Source organism: Anabrus simplex, chromosome 1 (assembly GCF_040414725.1).
Source record: "Anabrus simplex isolate iqAnaSimp1 chromosome 1, ASM4041472v1, whole genome shotgun sequence".
NCBI lineage: Eukaryota > Metazoa > Arthropoda > Insecta > Orthoptera > Tettigoniidae > Anabrus > Anabrus simplex.
The window spans coordinates 1444159679-1444186949 of NC_090265.1; the positions used below are offsets into that span (position 1 = coordinate 1444159679).

General features: G+C 40.0%; 1 protein-coding gene across 1 annotated transcript in view; it reads left to right on the forward strand.

Moving 5' to 3' along the window:
- The window catches only part of LOC136858403 (mitochondrial proton/calcium exchanger protein), a 248121-nt gene extending 224440 nt beyond the window's left edge, over positions 1-23681 (forward strand). Inside the window, exons 11-12 of the mRNA XM_067137923.2 lie at positions 3419-3569; positions 22795-23681. Coding sequence (XP_066994024.2) covers positions 3419-3569; positions 22795-23112 — 469 coding nt within the window. The 3' untranslated portion in view covers positions 23113-23681. The remainder of the gene's footprint in view (positions 1-3418; positions 3570-22794) is intronic.
- Positions 23682-27271: the final 3590 nt, after the last annotated feature.

Sequence of the window (27271 nt, forward strand, 5' to 3'; positions counted from 1 at the left end):
CCAAAATCTTCCCATGGCCTCTTTTGGGATTCAATGATAATTTATTTCATCTGTCTACAGGCCGGCTCCGTGGCTAAATGGTTAGCATGCTGGCCTTGGGCCAAGGGGTCCTGGGTTCAATTCGCGGTCTGGTCGGTGATTTAAACTTTAATTAGTTAATTCCTATGACTGGAGGGCTGGGTGTTTGTGACGATTTCAGCATTAGATTTCATCTTACATAGGGCCTCATCCTCACAGACGTGCAGGTTGCCGCCATTACAGCATCAAATCATTATTATTATCATAATCATCTGTTTACTATTCCCTGTCTGCATCAGTCCTTGTTTGGAGCAGTTTTTGATACACCTTTTTATGTTTACTAGCTACTCTCACTTCATCATTCCACCAAGATGTTCACTTTTACCCATCTTTACATACAGTTGTGTGCAACTCACACACCACATATAATACTATCCTCCACTACAATAACACGCAGTTACCTACACATGGCAAATGCTGCCCACCCTCATCAGAGGGTCTGCCTTACAAGGGCTGCACTCGGCTAGAAATAGCCACACGAAATTAAAAAATTATTAACTGGAGAGGTGGAAGAAATATTTTGAAAATCTTCTCAACGTTAAAGGGAATCTTCCTGGTGACATCGCAAATAACCAAACTCATGGGGAAGGGGATAGTAACGTTGATGATATAATGCTTGAGGGAATGGAGAGAATGATAAATAAATAAACTCCATAGTAATAAAGCAGCAGTAATAGATGAAATTAGACCTGAAATGGTGAAATGAAACATTAGTAATGTACAAAAGCAATAATTGCACCTATCTATAAGCAAGGGAACAGAATTAAAACAAATATTGAGTTATCTCAGGCAAAGTGTTCACTGGGATTTTGGAAGGGAGGGTGCGATCAGTCATTGAGGGTAAGTTGGATGAAAACCATTGCCGTTTCAGACCAGTGAGGGGCTCTCAGGATCAGATTTTCAGCATGCACCAGGTAATTGCAAAATATCTATGAGAGGAATAGAGAGTTATGTTTATGTTTTGTAGATCTAGGAAGGCATATGACAAAGCACCAAGGGAGTAGATGTTCGCAGTACTGGGTGACTATGGGATTAAGGGTCAATTATTAAAATCGAAGACATTTATGTTAACAATTGGGCTGCAGTGAGAATTGATGGTAGAATGAGTTCTTGTTTGAAGGTTCTTGCAGGGATTTGATAAGGCTGTAATCTTTCACCATTGTTGTTCCTTGTTTACATGGATCATCTGCTGAAAGGTAGGAAGTAGCAGGGAGGAGCTAGGAGAAAATGTAATTAGCATTTTGACCCATGCTGACAACTTGATCTTAACAGCAGATTGTACCGAAAACCTGAAGTCTAATATCTTGGAACGTGAAAATAGATACAATGAGCCTGGTATGAAAATTAGCTTTACCAAAACTAAATTGATGTCAGTTGGTAAGAAATCCAAGGGAATTGAATGTCAGATTGTGGTTACAAAGCCAGAACAGGTAGATAATTTTAAGTTTTTAGGATGTGTGTTCTCCCAGGATGGTAGTATAGTAAATGAGATTGAATAAAGTTTCAGTAAAGCTAATGCAGTGAGCTCACATTCACAATCAGCAGTGTTCTGTAATAAGGAATTCAACTCCCAGACAAAATTATCTTGACATCGGTCTTTTTTCAGACCAACTTTGCTTTGCGGGAGTGAAGGCTGGGTGGACTCGACATATTATTCATAAGTTAGAAGTAACAGTTATGAAAGTAACAAGAATGATTGCTGGTACAAATAGGTGGGAACAATGGCTCGAGGGTACTCAGAATGAGGAGATAAAGAATTAGTTAGGAATGAACTCGATGAATGAATCTGTACACATAAACCGGCTTTGGTGGTGGGGTCATGTGAGGTGAATGGAGGAAGATAGGTTACCTAGGAAAATAATGGACTCTGTTATGGAGGGTTAGAGATGTGGAGGGAATTACAAATAGAGTATTGTGACAGTATTTAGTAAATTCACAGAAGCTTGCAGACTGAATGCTGAAAGGCATAACAGTCTGTAATGAAAATATATGTATGTTGTATGAATGTATGTACATATGTATGTATGTTGCACTGAAAATATTCACTGTGTTTAGCTATGATGTAATGACTTCTGATATCAACTTGCACTTACAGCATTGTGAAGCATTTTAACACGTTAGCTGCTGTGGTGGTCCAATGAGACCGGCGATAGAAGTATTTATGAATACCTACGCTAGTCCAACCAGGCCAACAACAGTTGGTTATTAGGTAATGTGAAATGGAACTCTTGCACTAACTGTAAGCTTTCTTGCATGGAAATAATGAACCACGGTATCTCAGGAAACTCTTTCCTAATCTGACGACAATTCGGTTGGCTACTCAGCACAGTACACTACAAAAAAGATGCAGTATATGACATTGGTTATCAACCTGATCGGATCGGCATATGATTTTACGTGGTAATGACCAAGGTGAAATTGAAAATTCAAACAAATTATCTGACATTACAATGTATTTCCAATGGTGAATCACTTCCAGAACTGCTGTAGCCTATTCACTTGTGATGAAGAATCCCAATCAGAGCCTGTAACATCCAATTCATCACATTCTTTTTCACCAGTTTGTCTTTTTCTCTTGAACTCACTGTCAGAAAAGTAATCACAGTCAAGTTCACTTGATAAGGGACCGTCAGTAGCTTGAATGATGCCTCTTGTATCTAAGTTATCACTCATTTTTGTAGACTTCGATATGCAATAAACTTTGACCACTTGCATACATGGAACCGACAGCGGAAGGTGACCTGTTAAATAACCCAGGAAATGGTGGCTGGACCAACTGAAGATACTCATCGAGAATAGAGGAAGGGACTGGAGAGTGATCATGGAGAGAGAGATCTGCATGGACAGACAATGCTGGCGAGAGCTTATTCAACACCACCCTGCCTGGCAAGCTGGAAGCATTATGTGATTATGATGTAGTGAAAGTAAGCAAATAATGTGGCTGGAAGTTCTCGCGCCAAATCTCCCGCAAAAGGCTAAATGGCCTATGCTCAATCAGGTTGGCAGTTTTATTTTAGATGCTTGTAATGACCAAAAGTAAATGTGCCAACCTGATCAACACAGCAGTTGTGAGCCCCTAAATATTAACATTTTTGCCTCATTTATGGTGTATTACCAGAACGTATATACACAATAAAATAACAAGTAAGGAGATTCCATGTTTTTTTGAAATGGCACTTACGTGAGTGTCACCATATGTAGCGTGGCAGGTAATGTGTTAAAGTTGGTTGGCTCATTTGTCATGTGAAGAAAGTATTAATCTATACCTTTAATATGTTGCATTGTTTGCAGGGCATTACAGTCTGATTCTAATATGAAATTATTTCTCTGGACTTTTCAGTGAACAGCTGGTTGGCATTGAAGAACTTATAACTGCCATCAAGCAAATTCAGAAGGTACCTGATGATTCACTAGTGGAAAGAATATCAGAAGTGCTTGCTAAAATGGATGTTGATCGTGATGGAGCCATTCGTGTGGATGATGTTCTAAAGGTTGGTCTTCTTTTGTTAATCAATGTCTATTTTGAAGGTGTATGTTGTATATGATTTGCAAAATATACAGTGATGGGAAGAGTACAGAATAAAAGTAATTGGACTGAATTACAGTTACATGAGAAATATTTTACAAGGGCTGGTTTGACCATCTGCTAGTAAACTGGCTGGCAGCTACGCGAGAGGTAAACTACCTGGGGGTGTAAATCAGCTGGTACTTTGGCTTGCGTACAACCATCTCCGTGTGAGCACTAAGTACCTACCCGGAGCTAGACATCTATATACGGGTTGGGTAGAGTGATTTTCAACGAGTTCTCGCTTTCGAGTAAGGTGCTGTTTAGATGTATGAAGCTCTTTTCGATTGTCTTGTTTTCCTGTGCTTGCATCTGCTCATTATCACAAACAAGCCTAATAAAGGGGATTTATGTCAAGCTTTCATGAGGTTAATCTGTGTGCTTCAAAATCGGTACCTAATTGGGATTAAAATCTCCAGATTACATTTTCTTACGCCAGTTATAACCTGTCATGTAAGGCAGCCTTTAGGAAAGTATTTTCATAGTAGATTGGTCAAGTTGCTCTTTCCGTAATAGAAGATACGCAGGTTCTCTTCATCTTTCTCATTTACATTTTAAAATGCATTTTCATTCCCTGCCACTGTTCTTAACTCTCTTTTACGCACTTCCACATACATATATACACACACGTCTTCCTTATGGACTTTATTGCCTTTGAGCTTTCTATCTACAGGCTTCTGTGAATTGACTATCTCCACGATCCTCTATTTGCAACTAGCTCTGTGACCTCATTTAGTTCCACGTGTTTCCATTTATTGATAACGCATTTCATTCTAATGTTTAATTTTATGAAGACAAAATTAGAAGATACTGTAAATGTAAAGAACTAATCAGGGTAAATATCCATTCAGAGGAAGAGGAATTCGGGAATAGAATATTTTCCAATTTCTTTGAAATCATTTACGAGAAAAGTAGGTAAACAACTGATAGTGAATTTGCTGCCTGGTGACAGTCCTGTATGCTATATGCTTCACTACTATAATGATGATTGGAATTAATCATAACATCGCTTTCTATAAGTAGCACACATGTAAAGCATGTTCCTAGTAAACATAATATTGTGATTGAACATTTAAGTAAAATATATTATTAACAAAAGAATGTATGAAAAAAGGCATACAGATGAATACAACACTAATAATGAAAATAAAAATTATTCAGCATAATGAAGACTCGAACCCGCATACCTCATATTACGAAGCGAGCATGTTAGCCATTACGCTACGAGAGTGCTTAGGGTTATAGCGATTAGTGTTGGCTACTGAATGTATGATTCGAAGCAGTGTATCGATTCATTCAAGTGTCCGAGTGAATCGATTCACAGGAACGGCGAGCTCACGGCACACGATTCAGCTTACTCCCAGCGGACAGTGCTGAGTGGCACACTCACTGAACGTTGATGGGGAGCCGAGCTTCTGCTGCGGCGAGACAGTGAATCGTGGCACATCAAAAGAATCGTGAACGAGCGCGGCTCAGTGAGACACAAGATACACACGGTTCCTTATCGGCTCACTGGTTACTGGTGGAGAGCCGAGCTTCCACTGCAGCGAGACATACAGTGAGCCATAGCACACCGAAAGAATTGTGAACGAGCACGGCTCAGTGTGACACAAGATACACGCGGCTCATTATCGGCTCACTGGACACTGGCGGAGAGCCGAGCTTCCGCTGCAGCGAGACATACAGTGAGCGATGGTACACTGAAAGAATCGTTTGCTATAATGGACTCTTGAGCTCAGCTCATTTGAAAATAATACCCATTTGCATTCACTGTCCTCTTCTTACAGGGAGGTTTAAATAATAGATGGATTTATTTGCAGTGTTAAAAAGGTAGTCAAAACATAATTCTGAAGTAGCTAGTAAGTAGGTAGGGTATTAGGTTATACTATTTATTAGTATAATGAATTTTAGTATTATAACTTAGTTGACATTTGACAATTAAACTCGACTCTAGCCTGCCCTATGACTATGAGTCATGCTCATGACCACTCAAAAGTACCCGTTTTATATTGGGAAGAACGGCTCAGTATTCTCTCAGTTCATATGTCACATCGTTGCACAAGACTTCAATCATATGTGGACAGACGCAATAACTTAACCAACAGTATGTTGAATCAGAAAACCAGCGGGCTACTGTACATCTCGGGTGGCCTATACAAAATGACGATTTTAAAAAATAGAATAATAGAAAAATAGAAAAATACATATTTTCAAAAATGACTGAGCGAGTTGTCGTGCGGTTAGTATTGCGTAGCTATGTGCTTGCATTTTGGGGGGGGGGGGTTAGTGGGTTCGAATCCCACCGTCGGCAGTGTTAAGATGGTTTTCCGTAGTTTTCCCATTTTCACACCAGGAAATGCTGGGACTGTACCTTAATTCAGGCCATGGCTGCTACCTTCCTAATCGTAACCTTTCCCACCCTGCGTTGCCGGAAACCTTCGATGTTTTAGAGTGATTACCATTTTTTTTTTTCCTAAGAAAGGAGTTCATAGTATCTAGACCAGATGGCAGATGCGAGCACTGAATGCTATTGCTGCTGTCTTACCAGCACATACTACACAGATGCAGTAGGAGCGGTGACTAATGTGCCGTGAATCAGATCACTGTATCGATTCAGTAACGTGAACGGAATCAAATGAACCGATTGAGTAAAATGAATCGAATGTCCCATCACTAATAGCGATACATATACTAACCTACTGTATACCTGGTGTCTGAAAACTGAAAAATTAAAATTAGAAAATTAAAGCCCATTTGAGATGATTTCCAAATCAGTTTTGATTTTATATCCTTGTAGAGTTTCTTTGCGAAAGCTTGACATATAAAATGTGTCCCTAACATTGTCGATGCAAGAGGCTGGTGTGACCGTTGCAACTCAAGGGAAAATATAATGTTCAAAATCCTGCAATACAATATCGATCACTGTTACGGTATCATGCTTTTATCAATATACTAGGCTAATTTAAGCTGTATGTCACAAGAAATACAACTTAGTAATGTTCAGCTCTCAAAACTTGCTCGGCAGGTAAAGTCTTATCGGGTCCTTGAAGTGGCCGATAAATTACACGCCGGGTAACGATTTATGCTGCCGATAGTGCTACCTGGGAGTGGTCGAGCGGAAATATCCTTTTACACAGAGGACAAGTTACTGTTGATAAACTTAACCATAATAGGTTAATATGGTTGTTTGTTCCTGTATTGACTTGTCTGAATCTATTACAGAACTATTTAAAATAGTTTTACTTGAGTCCACCTTGTCAGTACACCTTATAATGATAGAAAACTACTTACCATACATGTTTTGGGAAAATCATCCATTCCCTTCATCAGATTGCTAGCCACATCGCCGCCAACTTCTAGACCTTCGGTAATCGGTACATCAGTACTCACTTCAGTCTACCAGCCAGCTACGAGCCCCTAGCTCACCAAATACAGGCCACGAGCCTCACAGCCTGTTCAAACGGCAACAGTCGACGACAACTGCCAGCCAAGAAGGGCAGAACCAAGAATTGCCTGCTACTTACGATCCTCGCAGGCACCAGCAAATTTGTCAGAGCCCTCAGTGCGGTCACCGGTTCAAAGCTTGTCCCGTTGTGACACGGAAAAACTACACCTGCTTCGACCGTGCCCACTGAGCAAGCACCAATTAGCGCGCCGGTCTTCTTATTGAGTTTGACCATTCCAGTGTTTTTATAAAACACCCAGGAACCCCACCCACCCCGTCGGAACCACCCTGGTGGACTGAGTAGCCAGGACACCGACATTCCCATCTCAACATGTCCTCAAACTATCGAGAACCCAATTCCCCATTCCGCGAAGCCCTAGAAATCCTCACCAACGCGCCCGAAACCTAATACTATCCCTTCCTCATTCCCTTGCAATGGAATCCGTACCTGAACCCCCACCAAAGACTAGTAGCACGACACAACCACTGCAGAGACACACTAGAAGCCATCAACCCAGTCAGAAATCACATCCAACTCCTGCAGGAACTGCATAACAGATATATTATCATCTTCCCACTAAATTCAGAAGAAAGTTATGATGAAATCAATGAACAGCTTGCAGATAGCTGTATCCCTTATAAAGTTTGTGCAGACGAAACAGACAACATTGAAACTGAACATGCAGCCACCCAAACCTTACCTGACATAAAACACAGAGCTGCACAAACCAATCCCACACCATGCACATTCACCAAATTCACACAAACACACACAAACACCAACCAATACAGAGAGAAGACTCAGGACTATCACTCACAGACACTCCCCCCACCTCCCCCTTCAACAGAAACCGAACCTGGGACTGAGAACCCATTAGTCTCACAACCGGGTATGGACACACATCCCTCACAACCAGCAACCGAGCCCGGGATTGAGATCTCATTAGCCTCACAACTGGGCACGGCCACACAACCCTCACAACCAGTAACCGAACCCGAGACTGAGATCCCATCAGTCTCACAAACGGGTACGGCGACACAAACCAAATACACTCAAACTGGGCGCAGACGTAATATACCTATGCCCATGTCCAAGAAGCCACCAACACGTAACTCTAACCCAACAGAGACTCGAACCCGCACCCCACCCTCCAGACCTGCACTCATTACACAGTGCTTTAATTGCCTTCAGCTCAACCACTCGGCAGCTACATGCTCTGAGTCAACCCGCTGCAACAGATGTGGCGGACTTCATCGTCACACTGTTTGTAAGTTGCCATGGGACCAGGCGAGGTGTGCTAACTGCTGCGGCAGCCATGCTGTCTCATTTCCTGGTTCCCCTTTCTTAAAAAAGGCAATTAAAGACCATTACAGATGCACACAACACCTACACGCTCACACAAAACCTCTCCCACTTCTGAACCTTAAAATCCTACCGCCCCCGAACCCAGGTTCCGTCACCCCCGAGTACACCAACCACCCCAACCATGACACCTCTGCCCTTCTAAATTTACTTCCTCTCAAACTACTTTCCATCCAACCCCAACTACCATACCCCACCATGCCAACCAGACAACTACTACTAAGCTAAACTCACCCCACGAAAAGCAAACCCAAGTTCCCATTCCTCCACCAAGCAATTGCCTCAAAAGCACTGGAAGTCAGGTACAGTTGAGGTGGAGTGCCACTAGCTGCACACAACAGATGCTAATTTTCTAAATTTAACATCATCAGATGCTGATATCTCAAATTTAACATACGCAGATACTTGCTCTTTTATATACTTACCAAAAGAGCAAGTTTCAACCTTTAAATATGATGCAGCATTGCAAATATCCTAATGCAACACCACGCTAAGCAAACCCTGAGTCAACAGGGCGAGCCACATTGTATACAAAAAACGCTGTGCTAGTCATGTCACCGAATGATAATCTTTTCCTGGGCACATAACATATACATAATGCATCACACACATACAGACAAGCAACACACATACAGACAAGCAACACACATACAGAGTTAAGCAATATTGGGAGTGGTCACCCACTGGATGGATGGCCTCCACACATACTTTCCAAATACAATACAGCATTAAATTATCTTTACAGGCAACTCAATAATAAATTTAGAAAAACTATTAAAACACACTACGGACAACTGCCATTATAGGCTGACAGAGGAGCTCAAACATATCCTAGGGGCGAATCACACCTGACCATTTGCTAGCGACGACAGACAAAATGGCAACACTTCATTACGGTAGTTATAGATGGCACCACCATACTACCCATATTGCCAACAACAGTCAACTGAAAATAGTTCGTATTTATTTTTTGGCTCACTTAAACCTTATAATATTTTTTAAATGCTCATATTTGAGTAAGCAATAAAAGATTATAAGCACTATACGGAATTAAGTACGAATTAACATGAATAAAATGCGTAACTGTATCTGACATAAAAGGTAGTAGATTGGTAATTCTGATTGACGGATGACATTCTTCATTTCATTTTGGTAGTGGTGCCAACATGAATTACAACTGTCAAGTGCAACCTTGTGCCGGCCATCATCATATGATGATACCAACCAGTTTTGCCTCATAATCTAATTCATACGTCTCCAGAATTAACAAAGAACATATATTATGTAATTCACCAGCTAATTAAGCACAATGAGTTATTATATACATTTATACGTTTCCATTTCATACCTCAAGGGGTAATAGTCCAATAGGTACTGCATGATGAAAATGAAAACCTCCAACTTGTTTTCCAGTCAGTGACCGGGTTAGGAATGGAATGAATGAAGCCCCCATGTTGCGGGGAGGATAGGAATTCTGCCAGCTGCCGAAGCCTGACGCACTCCTCTGGGGCAATGATTAATGGCTGACAAATGAAATGATGGTGGAGTGTGTTGCTGGAATGAAAGATGACAGGGAAAACCGGAGCACCCGGAGAAAAACTTGTCCTGCCTCCACTTTGTCCAGCACAAATCTCGCATGGAGTGACCGGGATTTGAACCACGGAACCCAGTGGTGAGTGGCCGACGCGCTGCCGCATGAGCCACGGAGCTTGCCAGGCACTGCATGATATCACTTGTATTATACTTACATTCTAGTAAGGACAAGCTGCCTTATACTTGGATACACTAATTTACTAAGATCACCTCTAACACTTATCACACAAACACTGCCCCTTCAAACTGATGCCCTGGATGCTCTCAGCTTCCAATAACCATTTACAAAGGTTGGTCTGTCATCTTCGTGTCACTCCCAAGACATTATTATACAGGAATCGCCACCCAGTTTCACAGATGTATGTACACAGTTTCTGATGGCCAAGCTGCAGATTGATCACTTTGAATGTATGAGATTACTGTCCCATTTTTAACCTCATTTGTACATGAATAAAACAACACCATCACCATACAATGAAATTACCTAGTACTAACATCGGATGAGTTATAAATAAAGTCACATCACCATGCTATGTGACAATTTTTTTTTTCTAGTTGTTTTACGTCGCACCGACACAGATAGGTCTTACGGCGACGATGGGACAGGAAAGGGCTAGGAGTGGAAAGGAAGCGGCCGTGGCCTTAATTAAGGTACAGCCCCAGCATTTGCCTGGTGTGAAAATGGGAAACCATGGAAAACCATTTTCAGGGCTGCCGACAGTGGGGTTCGAACCTACTATCTCCCGAATACTGGATACTGGCCGCACTTAAGCAACTGCAGCTATCGAGCTCGGTAGGTGACAATATAAAGTACAGCTTCACTATATAAACATTTCAAGTCACGTGAAGCAAAGAAAAGTGAAACCAAACAAGTATAAATGAAACTGTTCATACACTAAGTCCATACAAAATGGACAGTGAAGAAAGAACCAATGTAGAATAAACCCCACTGAATCAATAAACAATCGATGAAGAATCAACCATGTAAAATCATCAAAGAATGAACCAATGAATGAACACTATCACACACTCTCGGAAGTTTATATAGGCTCACTCCACGTGGCGATCATCATCATCGGCATCGTCATCATCATCATAATCAGCCAATCCTATTGTTACATGATGTGGCCTCTTTAAGTCATGAACTCGGGTAAGTCTCTAGCAAGGTGTCCGAGTTAAAGGTATAATAACATGAATTTTAATATCTTGAGAAGTAGTGGAGACATTTACTTGCGGTTTGTTTCTACAAGTAGGGTAACTCAAAATGTTTGTTTACTTACCTAATAAACCTCGATATGCACACCATTAGTGGCGCGATAGACATCTAATCTGTATTCCACTTCTCTCCAAGTGTTCTGCAGCATTGTAAGCATAACCTTTGCGATAGCTGCACTAATGCGGTGACGCAGATCTGGTAGATCACGAACTGGTGTCTGGTACACTTGATTCTTGACAAACCCCCACAGGAAAAAAAATCAAGCAGCGTAATGTCAGGTCTTCTAGGCAGCCAAGCAATTGATGGCCTACCTCTCCCAATCCAGCGATCTGGGAACTCACGATTCAAGAAATACCTCACAACTTCCGCATAATGGCATGGTGCACCATCTTACTGAAAGATCACCTCAAGAGGAATTTGTGGCACAACATACTGCTCCAACATGTCTAGGTAACGTGTTCCATTAACTGTAGGCTCCGCGAAGAAGAATGGGCCAATAACCCTGTCCTTCAACAATCCACACCACACATTCACTTTCGGAGAGTCCCATTTCAACTCTATCACTACGTGGGGGGGGCTTCAGATCCCCATGTGCGGCAGTTGTGCTTGTTTACTGTGCCGGAAATATGGAATGTAGCCTCGTCCGAGAAACAGATCAAATCGAGGAATGCCTTGTTTCCATCAATTTTTGCCAGAATTGTCTCCACGAATGCCTTCCGTTGCGGCCTTTCCTGAGGTTTGATTTTCTGACGAAGCTGCAGTTTGTACGCCCATAGGTGCAACCTTTTGTGGACGAAATGTGGTCAAAATGAAAAAATCACTTGTAAACATTGTGTACTGTCAAACGAGGTAACTGTAACTGCCTACTTTCTTGTAGAATTGACTTATGAGGGCTCCGCTTGAAGGACTCGCCGATTAAATCAACAGTAGCCTCCGAAACTGCGTGCTTGGCGTGGCGGCCCAACATCGACAGCAAGGTCCCAGATTCTCAAAGGCGCCTGTCCCATTTCATGATTGTTACGTAAGTGGGAACATCATCATTTGGTAACAGTCCATACTCATGCCGAAATCTACGTTGTACTAGTGTAACAGGTTTTTTATCTCTGCAAGCAAAAGCGCACAGAACACCTTCTGCTGTGGAGTCGACATGGTTACTGGCGCGCTTCTCGTGAGCAGTGAAGTTACGCACATGCACATGTGGTACCACCGCCATTGTAAGCGAACACAGAAAACATTTTGAGTTACCCTAGTTATAGAAACAAACCACCAATTAATATCTCCATATCTCTATTATTTCCCAGACACCTTGTATAGGCTCACTACATGTGGCATTCATCATTATCATCAGTCAATTCTATAGTTACATGATGTGGCCTCTTTAAGTTGTGAACTCAGGTAAGTCTTTAGCAGAACTCTCCAGGTGGAACGGTCTTGAGCAGTTCTCTGCCAGGTAGCACCAGCTATTCTCTTGATATCTTTGTTCTATCTGTCCAGCGGTCTTCCTCTAGGCCTCTGATGGTCTCTTGGACTCCATTCTAACAGTAGCTTCATCCATCTGTCATCTTCGATACCATTATCCAAAAGTCAACTGGTAGCCCATCACGACCTGTAGATTGTATATCCCACCTGCACCCCGGGTTTTCAAGCTACATGCTGCAATACTTTCAAATGACTTCAACTGTCATCCCCAATTTGGCCACAGTTTCCTATGTTACACAAGCTATACCACTATACCATATATGCAGATTCTCGCCCATAGTTGAAAGATACAAAATATAATATACATGTTCCATTTTCCCTAACTATAAATGCTTCTTAACGATACTACATTCTTACAAATGAATAAAATCACATGATTTACACCACTTTACATAACAAATTATTTATTATTATGAAAATTTCCAAACCTATTAAATCCGGGGTTTGTACTCTTGTATGGTTACAGTTTTTAGAGTGTTCTGTAGACTTTATATTTCTGTTTTCAAAGTTGAAGAAGTGGAGCTGAAATGTGTACCATTTATGTGAATTTACTTCAAGTTTCCTTAGGACACATTTTGTTGTTTTGACCAAGGAGGAATAATTATATATTTTCTTTAGTAATTTACATGTTGAATTTTCAGAAATATTGATTTAGTCATGATGATTGAAAGTAAATAAGTAATATTGATAATTACGTATGCGCTAGTTAAAAATGTTACAAATCTATTAACATGCAATGATGATACTTTACATTTCTATTAAAACCAAAGACTTTAATATTACTCATACTTATCTAGACTCACAGAGCACGCTGATGCTATGAGGAATATTAAACACATTCACGTTGTGGGAACTTCAGCTTTGATTGCATGGTTACCACGTGATAATGTTTACAGTTCCTTTCGTAGTATCATATTGAATTGTGTTGATTAGTGGATCTGTTATAGCAATGTGAGTGAGTGATAATATATTGCCAAATGTTTTCAGTGAATAAGTGGGAGCTTTTGCAGTAGTTAAATATGATGGGCAATATTAAAGGAGAGTTAAATTAGGCCTTAAATGTGGAATGGAAAATTATTCAAGGATGGTGAACACTTGAGCAGCTTTTAATTGTACAGATCACTATCAGAAGGGATTGATATGTCTTCTGATGAATGGAAATTGAACAGTTGTGAAATTATTTTCAATTACCATAATCATAAATTACGCAGGCTATAGGATGCTGGATTCAGAGAACGTGTGGACATGAAATTTTGAATTTATAGGCTTCTTATTCTCAGCCTTTTTTCAATTTATTAAGGGATAATTCTTAATAAACAGCTATTCTGAAAAAAGAAAACATGCATATTTTTCTTAAGGACTGTATACCGGTATTAATAATTGGAAAAAACCATGAACCTAGAATCCAGAAAATACGGTGGATAAAGCTTGATAAAACCTGTCTAGTTTTAGGGCAATGTATTGCTTCTAATGATTAAGCATTATTTGAGCAATGCTTTGTAAGTACTGTAAGTCTTAATTTCTCTTTTTTCACTCCAGTTTTGTAGTAAAGGAATGATTAAATATGCTGTTCTGATTTTTTAAATTATTATTATTATTATTATTATTATTAGGCTGTGATCACCAATCTGACATTCAATTCTGTTGAATTTCTTACCCACTGACATCAATTTCGGTACAATCTGCCATTAAGACCAAGTCGTTAGCATAGGCCAGACTCCTTACTACATTTCCACCTAACTGGATCCCTCCCTGCTATTTTATACCTTTCAGCAGATGATCCATGTAAATTACGAACATCAAATGTGAAAGATTGCAGCCTTGTCTAACCCCTGTAAGTACCCTGAACGAAGAACTCATTCTACCATCAATTCTCACTGAAGCCCAATCAATGCCTTTGATTGATTTTAATAATCTACCTTTAATTCCTTAGTCCCCCAGTATGGTGAACATCTTTTCCCTCAGTACCCTGTCATACGCTTTCTCTAGATTTACGAAACATAAACATAACTGTCTATTCCTCTTGTAGCATTTCTCAATTACCTGGTGCGTACTGAAAATCTGATCCTGACAGCCCCTCTGTGGTCTGAAACCACACTGGTTTTCATCCATCTTCTCTCAACTACTGATCGCACCCTCCCTTCCAAGATGCCAGTAAATACTTTGCCTGGTATACTAATCAATGAGGTGCCTTGATAGTTGTAGCAATCCTTCCTGTTCCTTTGCTTATAGATAGGTGCAATTACTGCTTTTGTCCAATCTGAAGGTACCTTACCAACACTCCATGCTAATCTTACTACTCTATGAAGCCATTTAACCCCTGCCTTCCCACTATACTTCACCATTTCAGGTCTAATTTCATCTATTCCTGCTGCTTTATGACAATGGAGTTTATTTACCATCCTTTCCACTTCCTCAAGCATAATTTCATCAACATCATTTTCCTCCTCCCCACGAGCTTCGCTGTTCGCAACACCACCAGGAAGATTTCCTTTTGCGTTGAGAAGTTGTTCAAAATATTCCTTCCACCTCTCCAGTGATTCCCTGGGATCTATTATGAGTTCACCTGAATTACTCAAAACACTGTTCATTTCATTTTTCCCTCCCTTCCTAAGATTCTTTATTACTGTCCAGAAGGGTTTCCCTGCTGCTTGACCTAGCCTTTCCAGGTTATTACCGAAATCTTCCCACAACTTCTTTTTGGATTTAACAACTATTTCTTTTGCTTTATTTCTTTCATCTACGTACAAATCCCTGTCTGCCTTGGCCCTTGTTTGGAGTCATTTCTGATAAGCCTTCTTCTTACGTTTACAAGCTGCTCTCACTTCATCGTTCCACCAAGATGTTCGCCTTTTCCCCATCTTTACACACAGTTGTTCGTAGGCATTCCCTTGCTGTTTCTACTACAGCATCCCTGTATGCCACCCATTCTTTTTCTATATCCTGAACCTGCTTACTGTCTACTGGTATCCCGACTCTCAGGACCACTTACTAGGCCACTCATTGCCCATGGTTCACGAACTAGGATGTGACTTTGCTTTATGGGAGCAAAAGCTGGGTGGACTCAGGATATCTTACTCATAAGTAACAGACATGAAAGTAGCGAGAATGATTGCTGGTACAAGCAGGTGGGAACAATGGCAGGAGGGTACTCGGAATGAGGAGATAAAGGCTAATTGAGGATTGAACTCGATGGATGAAGCTGTACGCATAAACTGGCTTCTGTGGTGGGGTCATGTGGAGGAGGATAGGTTACCTAGGAGAATAATGGACTCTGTTATGGAGGGTAGGAGAAGTAGAGGCAGACCAAGACGATGATGGTTAGGACTCAGTTTCTAACTATTTAAAGATAAGAGGTATAAAACTAAATGAGGCCACAGCACTAGTTGTAAATAGAGGATTGTGGCAATGTTTAGTAAATTCACAGAGGCTTGCAGACTGAACGCTGAAAGGCATAACAGTCTTTAATATTTATGTATGTATGTATGTATGTATGTATGTATGTACGTATGTTTGTTTGTTTGTTTGTTTGTTTGTTTGTTTGTTTGTTTGTTTTACCAGGCCCCGAGAATTAATGTGAAAGAACACACACAGACTTTCACTCTTCACGGTCCACTTTTACCACTTCAGACCTCGGATTACATCCCTGTATTCAACTTCTGCCTAGCATTGCAAGCCTGTGAGCTACATGGTCTTTCTTAAGATTATCCATTTCATGAACCAGTATAAGATGGTTTTTCTGTTTTCGGAGGCTGTCCTTTTAATTTAAAACATGTTAGTGGAGATAGTTCAGTAACAATGCAAAATGTGTTCAGTTGTTATGTGTGCACAGTAGTTGGTGTAGGCTGTCTTTCATTATCCATTACTTGGGAATGGCTAAGTTTCCCTGAGACGTTAAGGAGACATCATCGGACATTTACCAAGAATTAATGTGAAATAACACACACAGACTTCCACATTACACAGTCCACTTTTACCACTTCAGACCTCAGATTACATCCCTGTATACAACTTCTGCCTAGCATTTGATTTAAATGTAGCAATACAGTGTTTTTGGTTTGCAAACTGACGAGAATATCTGTACAGATCTTCTGTTTCCTATTGTGGTCCCTTTTTAAAATGTTTTCAATGAACCTAATTAACATTCCTTCTTACCGTGTTATCTCGTGTCATAGAAATAATAATAATATCGACAGGTGTTTTTATGCATCTGTTAATGTACATTGTTAATGTCTGTTAATGCATATATTCCATACTATGATCTCCTCGGTAATTTCGGTAGTGCCCTCAACATGGCGGTACGCACATGGACATCTTTTCTCCAGTCACACGCTACTGCGCAGCCGGTGGTGTGGAGCCTTGATTAAAACAACCTGCATGTTCTGACAGCTCGTACCTCGTCTAGGGACACCATGACCTTGATGTCAATGTGGGAACTTGTGTGATTTTTTATCCTGATGGCTGAGCCCCATTGTAGAGCCAGACTAACAAGGTGTGTCCTCCCAAGTTGCCTGAGAAGTGCCTATGTTCTTTCTACTTCATTTCTCTTACTGTCTAGCCATCCTCACTGCATCGGGTAGCAAGTTTCGGGTCGTGACGAGGTGATGCATGGCTAATGGAAGAGTAGTCGCTAGCAGCCCATCTCCAGATACCAGGCGCCCTCTGAAGTATCCAGCACTACCTCGGCATGTGGGAATCTGTGGAAGATTGCAGAATTGTTTCCCTAGCTACTCATGGAACCAAAAAACGCAACCTTCTTCTTGTAAGGGTGTTACCCTTCAAAAAACAGTGTCCATAAAAGTCAAGAAAAGATAATGTTTACTCCAGTACCCAAAGATTATAATATAAATGATGAACTTCTACTTTTAATCTCTAATTCCTGGTAGCCTTCAGGGTCAATGGAAAGAGTTTCCTAGACAACAGCCCCTTTCTGATAAGTAATGCCATAGAAGAAATTGTTGCCGGTGAAGTCGATGAGATGTGAAAGCCATGTGACGGATCCATACTTGATAAGACAACAACAGCAGAACAGTCAAGATGGCTACTTTAGACCAGAATTTTTGGAACTATAGCAGTCAACATCGAGAAGCACCAATTCCTGGACTCCTGCAAAGCAATTATTTTCCACAGCGATTTCGTAAAGGCTTCTATTGATGACATGCTTAGAAACCTAGCACATCGGCTTGTAACCGACATGAAGCGGTTAAGGAAGCTTGTCGGTGATAAGCTTCTTGATACTGGGGCTTGCATCCTGACCTTCAATGCCGAGACTGTGCCCGAACGGATAAAGGTTGCTATATTCCGACTATCTGTTCATACATCCCAGCTCCAATGAGGTGTTTCATATTCCAGAAATTTGGCCACACCCCATTGCAATGTCATGGTTCAGTGACCTGCAAAATGTGTGGAAAATGCGAGCAAGTTGGGATTGACTGCACACTACCACCTGTGTGCCTGTGCATCAACTGTGCAGACTTGCATGCTTCAATCTGTGTGGAGTGTCCCACATTCAAGCAAGAAAAGAAAATCCAGGAAATCAAAACTTTTGATCCATGGCTGCTCCAGAGTTCTCCATCTCATTTGCTAAAATGGTTGCACAATCACCCCAGAGTACTTTGTAGCAGTCACAAGTACGAAGGTTGGAACTTTAATAGTGGCAACACTGCTGTAGGGATGCCATGCAACGGAACCTAATAATGTTGCTGACAGCACACATTAGTTACATACCTACCTTACCTCAGATCACAATATGGACTCCAGTGTTCTCCCTAGGACCTTTCTAATGGGCGCACCGCCCAGCCGTTTTCACTGACCGCCCGGCTATCATAACCTAGATATCTACTAATTAGGCCTACATAATATTCCAAGGTACTTTACGTCGCACCGACACAGATACAGTAGGTCTTACGGCGACGATGGGATAGGAACGTGCTAGGACTGGGAAGAAAGCGACCGAGGCCTTGTAAAAGTACAGCCCCAGCATTTACCTGGTGTGAAAATAGGAAACCACGGAAAACCATCTTCAATCCTGCCGACAGTGAGGTTCGAACCCACTATTTCCCGAATGCAAGCTCACAACTGCGCGCTCCTAACTCGCTCGGTTTACGTAATATTAATACATATTTCAGTCACTGAAAATCTATAACTTGTTTTCCAGTCAGTGACCGGATGATCAGGGATGGAATGAATGAAGCTCCCATCGTGCGGCGATGATAGGAACTCTGCCGGCTGCCGAAGCCTGTTGCACTCCCCTGGGGCAGACAGATGAGATGAAATGTTTATGGAGTGCTGCTGGAACGAAAGATGACAGAAAACAGGAGTACCCGAAGAAAAACCTAACCCACCTCCGCTTTGTCCAGCACAAATCTCACATGGAGTGACCGGGATTTGAACCACGGAACCCAGCAGCGAGAGGCTGGTGCACTGCCGCATGAGCCACGGAGGCTACACATTTCAGTCATTATGTGTTCCAAATTAAAATATAAAAACTGTAAAACTTTATTTAAATGTAAAATCTTCATTATTGTCAGCATAACTGCGCGAGTTACATCGGAGTTTAGCTTATCACGTAGTGTCGTGCGCGAGCGGTGTCTGGATTAGCGTGGAATTGCATGCGAGCACTCGATTCCAAGGGACGTAACAAACCCGTCTGGCTCTCCACAGCAACCGAGTGATTATGAACGAGTAGTAGAACACTAGAAGTTCAAAATACTCTGTTATGTCTTCGTGATAACACTAAAATAGTTCATTTTTGCAGTTAATGTTTACCTGTCTAATATTATTATTAATGGCCTGAGGGGAATAAGTTGAAATTTTATCATATTCATTTTCTACGTAGTATTCCCCGCCCGACTACTCATTCCTGCCACCCAGCTAACGAAAATTTCTGGGGAGAACACTGGACTCTCCCTTCCCACATCACGCGCATGCAAACTGGCGAGAGGTACAGAGCCTCATGTTAGCTGGTGGTCTAAGTGTTGCCACGATGTTTTCGAAACAGAAACAATGGAGTTGGATATAGATTGAATGTGCCAAAAGTCATACAGCACGACAGTGTCATCAAGGTCTTCAAGAGGCTTCAGGAATCTGCATTGCCTTACGGAACAGTGGCACAGTAGGTAAAAGCCTTCAACAATGGACGCCAAAATGTGACAGACATGCGTTAGCCAGGTTGTCCTAGTGTCAGTAAAGAAGAATTGCATGCTCTTGCCGCATTACTGGACACTGATCGATGTCATACGATTCGTGAGCTGGCCCAAGACACCCAATTAACGCATACGACTGTGCTTCACATTCTGAAGGAACGCCTGGGTATGAGAAAAATTACGTCACAGTGGGTTTCACATGATTTGACGAAAATGCAGAAATTGTTACAATACAATGCTGCTTACAGTGGAGGGGCTACCTGACGGTGATTGAGCGGTCCTGGTCTAGAAAGCCAAGAATAACGGTCGAGAGAATTCGTCGTGCCGACCACATGACACCTTCAGGCTGAGAAAGGGTTGCTTTGTAGGCAAAGGACCTTCGGGACTGTTGTGCCATGATTTTTTTAGTATCATTGTTCCTACCTCAGTCACTTTTATATAGCCAAAGAGTTGGTTATTTTAACCATAATTGGTTCATTCCGCTGGCACGGGGGTTGGGTGTGTGTGTCGCCTTCATCATCATTTCATCCTCATCACGATGCGCAGGTCGCCTACGGGAGTCAAATCAAAAGACCTGCATCTGGCGAGCCGAACTTGTCCTTGGACACTCCTGGTACTAAAAGCCATACGCCATTTCATTTCATTACTGTATAGTAGGATGAGTAGTATAGTGGTTGTTTTTATGATCTACCCTTGAAAAATTCCCCTATGGGTGGGAGTGGTGGAATAACACCATCGGTATCCCCTGCCTATTGTATGAGGCAACTAAAAGGTGCCCCCCGGAGCACTTTACTTGGGAGTACGAGTTGGCGACCACGAGGCCCTTAGCTGAGTTCTGGCATTGCTTCCACTTACTTGTGCCAGGCTCCTCACTTTCATCTATCCTATCCGACCTCCCTTGGTCAACTCTTGTTCTTTTCTGACCCTTGACAGTATTAAGTTTACAAGGTCTAGGGCAGGGATGGCGAACCTATGCCACGCGTGTCATTAGGTGACACGCGAACACGATTTCGGTGGCACACCACATGACCAGCTTAACATTTTTATGTACGTTTTGTACTCAAACTACAGTATACATAAGTAATAATAATAATAACTTAAATGTTTCCACCTTTTCAATACAATATATTCACAAATTTACAAAATTATACGGTACTAGTTTCGACCCATCTAGGGGTCATCATCAGCCGTATTGAAGCAAAGATCATTTGTGGCGAAATCCTAAGACAATATTATTTTAAAGAATAACAAGTGAAATGAGATGTTATGGTAATAGTTAATAATACAAGGAATATACATATATATACATAGTTAATAATACAAGGAATATACATATGTATATTCCTTGTATTATTAACTATTACCATAACATCTCATTTCACTTGTTATTCTTTAAAATAATATTGTCTTAGGATTTCGCCACAAATGATCTTTGCTTCAATACGGCTGATGATGACCCCTAGATGGGTCGAAACTAGTACCGTATAATTTTGTAAATTTGTGAATATATTGTATTGAAAAGGTGGAAACATTTAAGTTATTATTATTATTACTTATATATTGTTCAATACGGACCAAAAACATGAAATTCATAACCATCAATACAGTATACATATCTCATCCGTCGTATAGTCATAGTGTTTCAGGTTTAAGAAATAAATACCGAATATCTAAATTCTATTTCCATTCGAACGTGCATTATGGCAACATTACAACACCCACAGGTCCGGAAGTCAAGTGAAATAACTGTCAGATGCAGCCGACGAGCCATTGAATTAGTGAAATTTGGCTTGTGTGTGGTTGCCAGCATCGCGTAGTTTTTCTTAGTGAGTAACTGTTTATTGTTGTGAATTTTGTAAGACAAATAGTGGCCAAGGAATGATCCCAATATTGAGATATGGAGAAAGTATCGCACTTTATTTCCAAACCTCATATTGCACAAATGAGGTTTTTTTGAGTGGTTAGATATTGACAGTTTACAAATGGAGTTGACTGAATTTTAAGAAAGCATGTATGGGTGAAAAATTTCGTACAACTTGATGAAGCATTAGTGGAAATTGGGTGTGCTCTGGATGGTGAATACCCTCTCCAGAAGCCGTAGAACTTAATACTTGAACAGTGGAACAGTCTCCCACAAAAGTTTTCGGCCATGAAGAAACTTGCTACAGCGCTACTTACTTTGTTTGGGTCATCATACGCCTGCAAGCAGATATTTTCTACAGTGATCGTTGTGAAGACAAGTTATAAACCTAACATAAATGACAAAGCTACTAAGTATTTTTGCAGTATTCGCAATATACAACCATGAAACATGCAATCACATGTATTTGGTATTTTACAATATATATATATATATATATATATATGTAATACCATATTATGAAACACAATTTGGAATTAGGGATGGAAGTCAATGGTGGTGGTGGTGAGTAGGGGTGGAGGTTGTATCCATTACAAACGAAAATAACAAGTGGCACAGTAAACAGTTGAGAATAATAATCCAGACCTAAAATGGCACACTAGTTGGAAAAGGTTCGCCATCCCTGGTCTAGGGAGTCTTTCATTTTCACACTCTTCGTGGCCCTTGTCTTCATTGTTGAAATGCTGGACCCCTTCCATTTCTTTCTTTTTTCCTGTTGATTAGTGTTAATAGAGGATGGTTGCCCAGTGGTACTTCCTCTTAAAAACATTAAAACCACCATCACCTTGAAAAATAGCTCTCCCATCTTTGTTTCTAGCTCCACACCCATAAGGTATCTTTATATCTTTAATATTCCTCATTATTAATGTGTGATGTATGTATGTATGTATGTATGTATGTATGTATGTATGTATGTATGTATGTATGTATGTATGTATGTATGTATGTATGTATGTATATATATATATATTTCCATTTTTTGTGTGCAGGTGATCGAGTTGGTCAGTAATGAAAATGTGCATTTGAACAAAAAGCATATTGATGAGATCTTAGAACTGATGTCCAAAGAAGAAATGATAGAGCTAGAAGAACAAATAGGCAAAGTTTTAGAAAAAGAAACTATGCAACAAGCTGCAAAAGAAAAGGCACATAAACCTAGTGAAAAAGTTCAAGCACAACCTGATGATAATACTAAAACACCTGCAGATAGTGGTAGCACACCTAAAGCTGCTATGGCTGTTGCATCTTCTACAACCTCTGCTAAATGTCTACCCAAGGATTCTTCAGACACTTCAAAGAAGTTGTGATGATAATGTTGTTAAGTTCATCGTTAGGTTAAAATAATTTATATGTATTATATTTGTTTATAATTTATCATGTGAAAGAACTTTATTATATACAGGTGGGTGTGCTTTGCTAGAATTGAATATATCCTTTAAGAAATAGAAGCATAATATTATGTAAATTGAAAACCAAATAATAAATGCTAGTATTATATTGGATATTATTATGTATTTTTCTAAGCTAATTTCTTCAGTTGTACATTTTCAAATTTTCAGTAGAAGTGTTTATCCACTCATCGTAAATATTTACATATTTCTCACTGGAAGTGAATGTATTTCATATAAGATGAATGAATACAGGATAACTATCTCACCAGCACTTGACTTTCTGGTGGTATTATTGTAAATGTGCTTAGTAATCCTTTTTATGATGATACTTGTAACAGACTTACTTCTACATGCTTTATTGTTATGGTGATAGTAGTGGAATGCCCATATAAAGGCAACATGTGTAGTATACAATGCAAATGTATTATAGAATCTTAAGTGTCAGGTTTTGAAATTTTTAAGTAAAGAAAAAAAGGTTCAGATTACTTGTTTTCTAGTCCTGAATATCTTTTAAAACAGGAGTTTTGAAACTTTTCCAGAAGGTGCCTCCATTTGAAAGCTCTATAAATCCCATATTCCCTTGCCCATTATCTATATTACAATAATTTTTTCCCCTCAGAAATATATTTTTGGGTATATGCAATAAACGAGAGAATTTGTGAATTCAGAATAGTATAGAAAAAAATAACAAAAACTACGATTTGTGGCTCAAAGTAGAATGTAAATCTGTATATATAAAATAAGGGTTTTGTCTGTACATTGCTCAGAATTTAAAAAGAATGGTATTTCTGTATCGTCGTGTCCACAGTAACAAGAAAATGCACTTTTTAATTTTCCGTATGTATGTATGTATGTATGTATGTATGTATGTATGTATGTATGTACATGCATCACGAGTAAATGGCTGAAGAGAATTGAATGAAAATCGGTACACAAAGTCAGGGAATAAGTCTCTACAATCTGGGCTATAAATCGTTTTATTCACGCTGAGAGAAATGGTAGTTATGGGGAAAGCCTAAAATTTAATTTTCAAATATTTATATTATTAGTGGTCCTATCTTAATGAAAATCGGTATTCAAGGTCAGGGAATAAGTCGCTACAACCTAGGCTATACATAATTTTATTTGCGCTGAGTGAAATGGTAGTTTAGGGGAAGGCCTAAAATTTAATTCTCAAATATTTGTTATTAGTGGCCCTATCGATAAATACTACATAACTAAAGTTATATACTATTACATTTCCGATCATTATACATTCTTACCGTACTGGCTATGATAACAGAGATATTCATGAATTTCGATTTTTGTTGCTTAAGTCCATATCAACTCCGAGTCACGAGAAAATGGGTGAACAGAATTCAATGAAAATCAGCATGTAAAGTCGGAGAATAAGGAACTACAGTCTACACTATAAATAATTTCATAAGATGCCCTAATATCACAGAGTGAAAGAAAACTAAATGTGGAGACCTATAAAATTGATCAACAATTACATTACATTGACCATTGTTTGTTGTGATGTGGTTTATGTCTTCTGATGCCACTCATCTCCAATAGATGGAATTACTGCTGCGTACCGAGTATTTTTTTAATTTGCTTTATGTCGCACCGACACAGATAGGTCTTATGGCGATGATGGGATAGGAGAGGGGAAAGGAGTGGAAAGGGAGCGGCCGTGGCCTTAATTAAAGTACAGCCCCAGCATTTTCTTGATGTAAAAATGTGAAACCACGGCAAACCATTTTCAGGGCTGCCAACAGTGCACATTGAACCCACTATCTCCCGGATACAAGTTCATAGCTGCACGTTTTTCTTTAGCATCCCATTCCTCTGATTCATAAATTTTCTGATTTTACTGGTACGTAACACACTGGTTCATCATAGCATTCCAGCTATTCAATCTGTACTCTGTGGCACTGATTGGAATGAGCAGTGTGTACATTTATATGAATAATGCCAGAGGAGTATTCATGGCTATCTGCGGCCTGGTCATTCCAGCACTGGGGCTTTGGACTGTTGGAACGGCACTGTAATACTGTTCGTTAAAAGTGAGAAAATGTGCGGTTTTTCATTTGATCGAGTATTTTATATGATAACATTGCTTTTAATTGCTGCATTCCTACTGACGTTTTTGTAATGACCTACGTTGACTTCAGGTAGGAAAACCACAAAGACGGTCTTTCTGAGAATCCTGAAGTGAAGCACAGGTACATCAGCTAGTTTTTATATATATTATAACCATACATCTGGGTTACAGACTTCCCTTGGCTTGGTGATGAAAAAAATAATGTATAAAACTCGTTACTAAATGGGTGCTATTTTTTACTCGTGATTTAAAGGTCAGCAGCAAGGATAGGATAGTGCTAATGGGAATGGAAACTAATAGGAATGGGAAGCGTTTACTGGACTTGTGTGCTAGTGTGAGATGAGCACTTACTATTACAGTGTTACACTGCTACACATGGGAAGGTACAGGCACCACATCCATAACAACTGTATCACTACCGACTCAGAATTCAGGAAATCTGATAGGAATGAAGAAAATTAATAGTGTTTTGGGTAAATCAGGTGAACTCATAGTAATTCCCAGGTAATCACTGGACAGATTGAAGGAATATTTTGAAACTTCTCAGTGTAAAAGGAATCCTTTCTGTTGAAGTCGTGAACAACCAAACAACCCAGTTTATGAGGAGGAGAACAATGATGGCAGTGAAATTACACTCAAGCAAGTGGAAAGGATGATAAGTTACGTAAAAAAAAGATGAAATTAGACCTCAAATGGTGAAATATAGTGGGAAGATAGGATGGTGAAATATAGTGGGAAGATAGGAATGAAATGGCTTCATATAATAGTAAGATTAGCATGGAAAGTTAGTAAGGTACCTTCTGATTGGACAAAAGTAGTTATTGTACCCATCCCTAAGCGAGAGAACGAGAAGAATTAGAACAACTATAGAGGTATTTCATTGACCAGAACACCAACAAGGGGTTCACTGGTATTCTGGAAATGAGAGTGTGATCAATGGTTGAGAGTATGTTGGATGAAAACCAGTGTGATTTCAGACCACAGAGGAACTATCAGTACTAGATTTTTAATAACTGTTTGGTACTTATTAAGTTGTTTCTTTTTCAGGTGTCATTTTGTTACCATATGTTTCCTTTTTCAGATAGTTGATAAATGTATTTAATCAAAGTTTTGGCAGACTGAAGAACCTGACATTTATAAGTTAACTGAGTCGAAACTGAAAAGAGATGAGCCAGGCTGAGTGGCTCAGACGGTTGAGGTGCTGGCCTTCTGGCCCCAACTTGGCAGGTTCGATCCTGGCTCAGTCCAGTGGTTTTTGAAGGTGTTCAGATACGTCAGCCTCATGTCAGTAGATTTACTGGCACGTAAAAGAACTCCTGCAGAACAAAATTCTGGCACTTCGGCATCTCCAAAAACTGTAAGGGTAGTTAGTGGGACGTAAAGCCAATAACATTATTATTATTATTATTATTATTATTATTATTATTATTATTATTATTATTATTATTATTATTATTAAAAGAGATGGCTTCAGATATTACAGATTTTCAGTATGCGGCAAGTAATTGAATGTTAAAAGAGTTACATTTATGTTTTGTTGATCTAGAGAAGGCATATGACAGAGATTGCCCAGAGGAAAGATGTTAGTGCTACTGAGGGATTATGGGATTACAGGTAGATTATTATGGGGAATTGGGTTGCTGTGAGAAATGGTAGTAGAATGAAGGTTTTGGTTCAAGATACCTACAGGGGTTCAGCTATGTTGGGAGGATGATTCCGTAGTTATACTTCCTCTTAAAACAACCACCACCACCACCACCACCACTCACTCACCTATGTTGGTTAAAAATGACATGGTACATGTTACCATTCATGCTTTCATGGCCTGTACTTATAGACATGATATAGGCTTGTGGATATATGCCATGTCAAGAAAATAAGGTGAAATTCTTTACGTTTTGCAGAAAACTTAGCTCTGTGTCATCAGAAGAAAATCTCGACTGTTCACGAGAAAGGCTTCTAAAACAATGAGGTTTGAATTTAGACGTT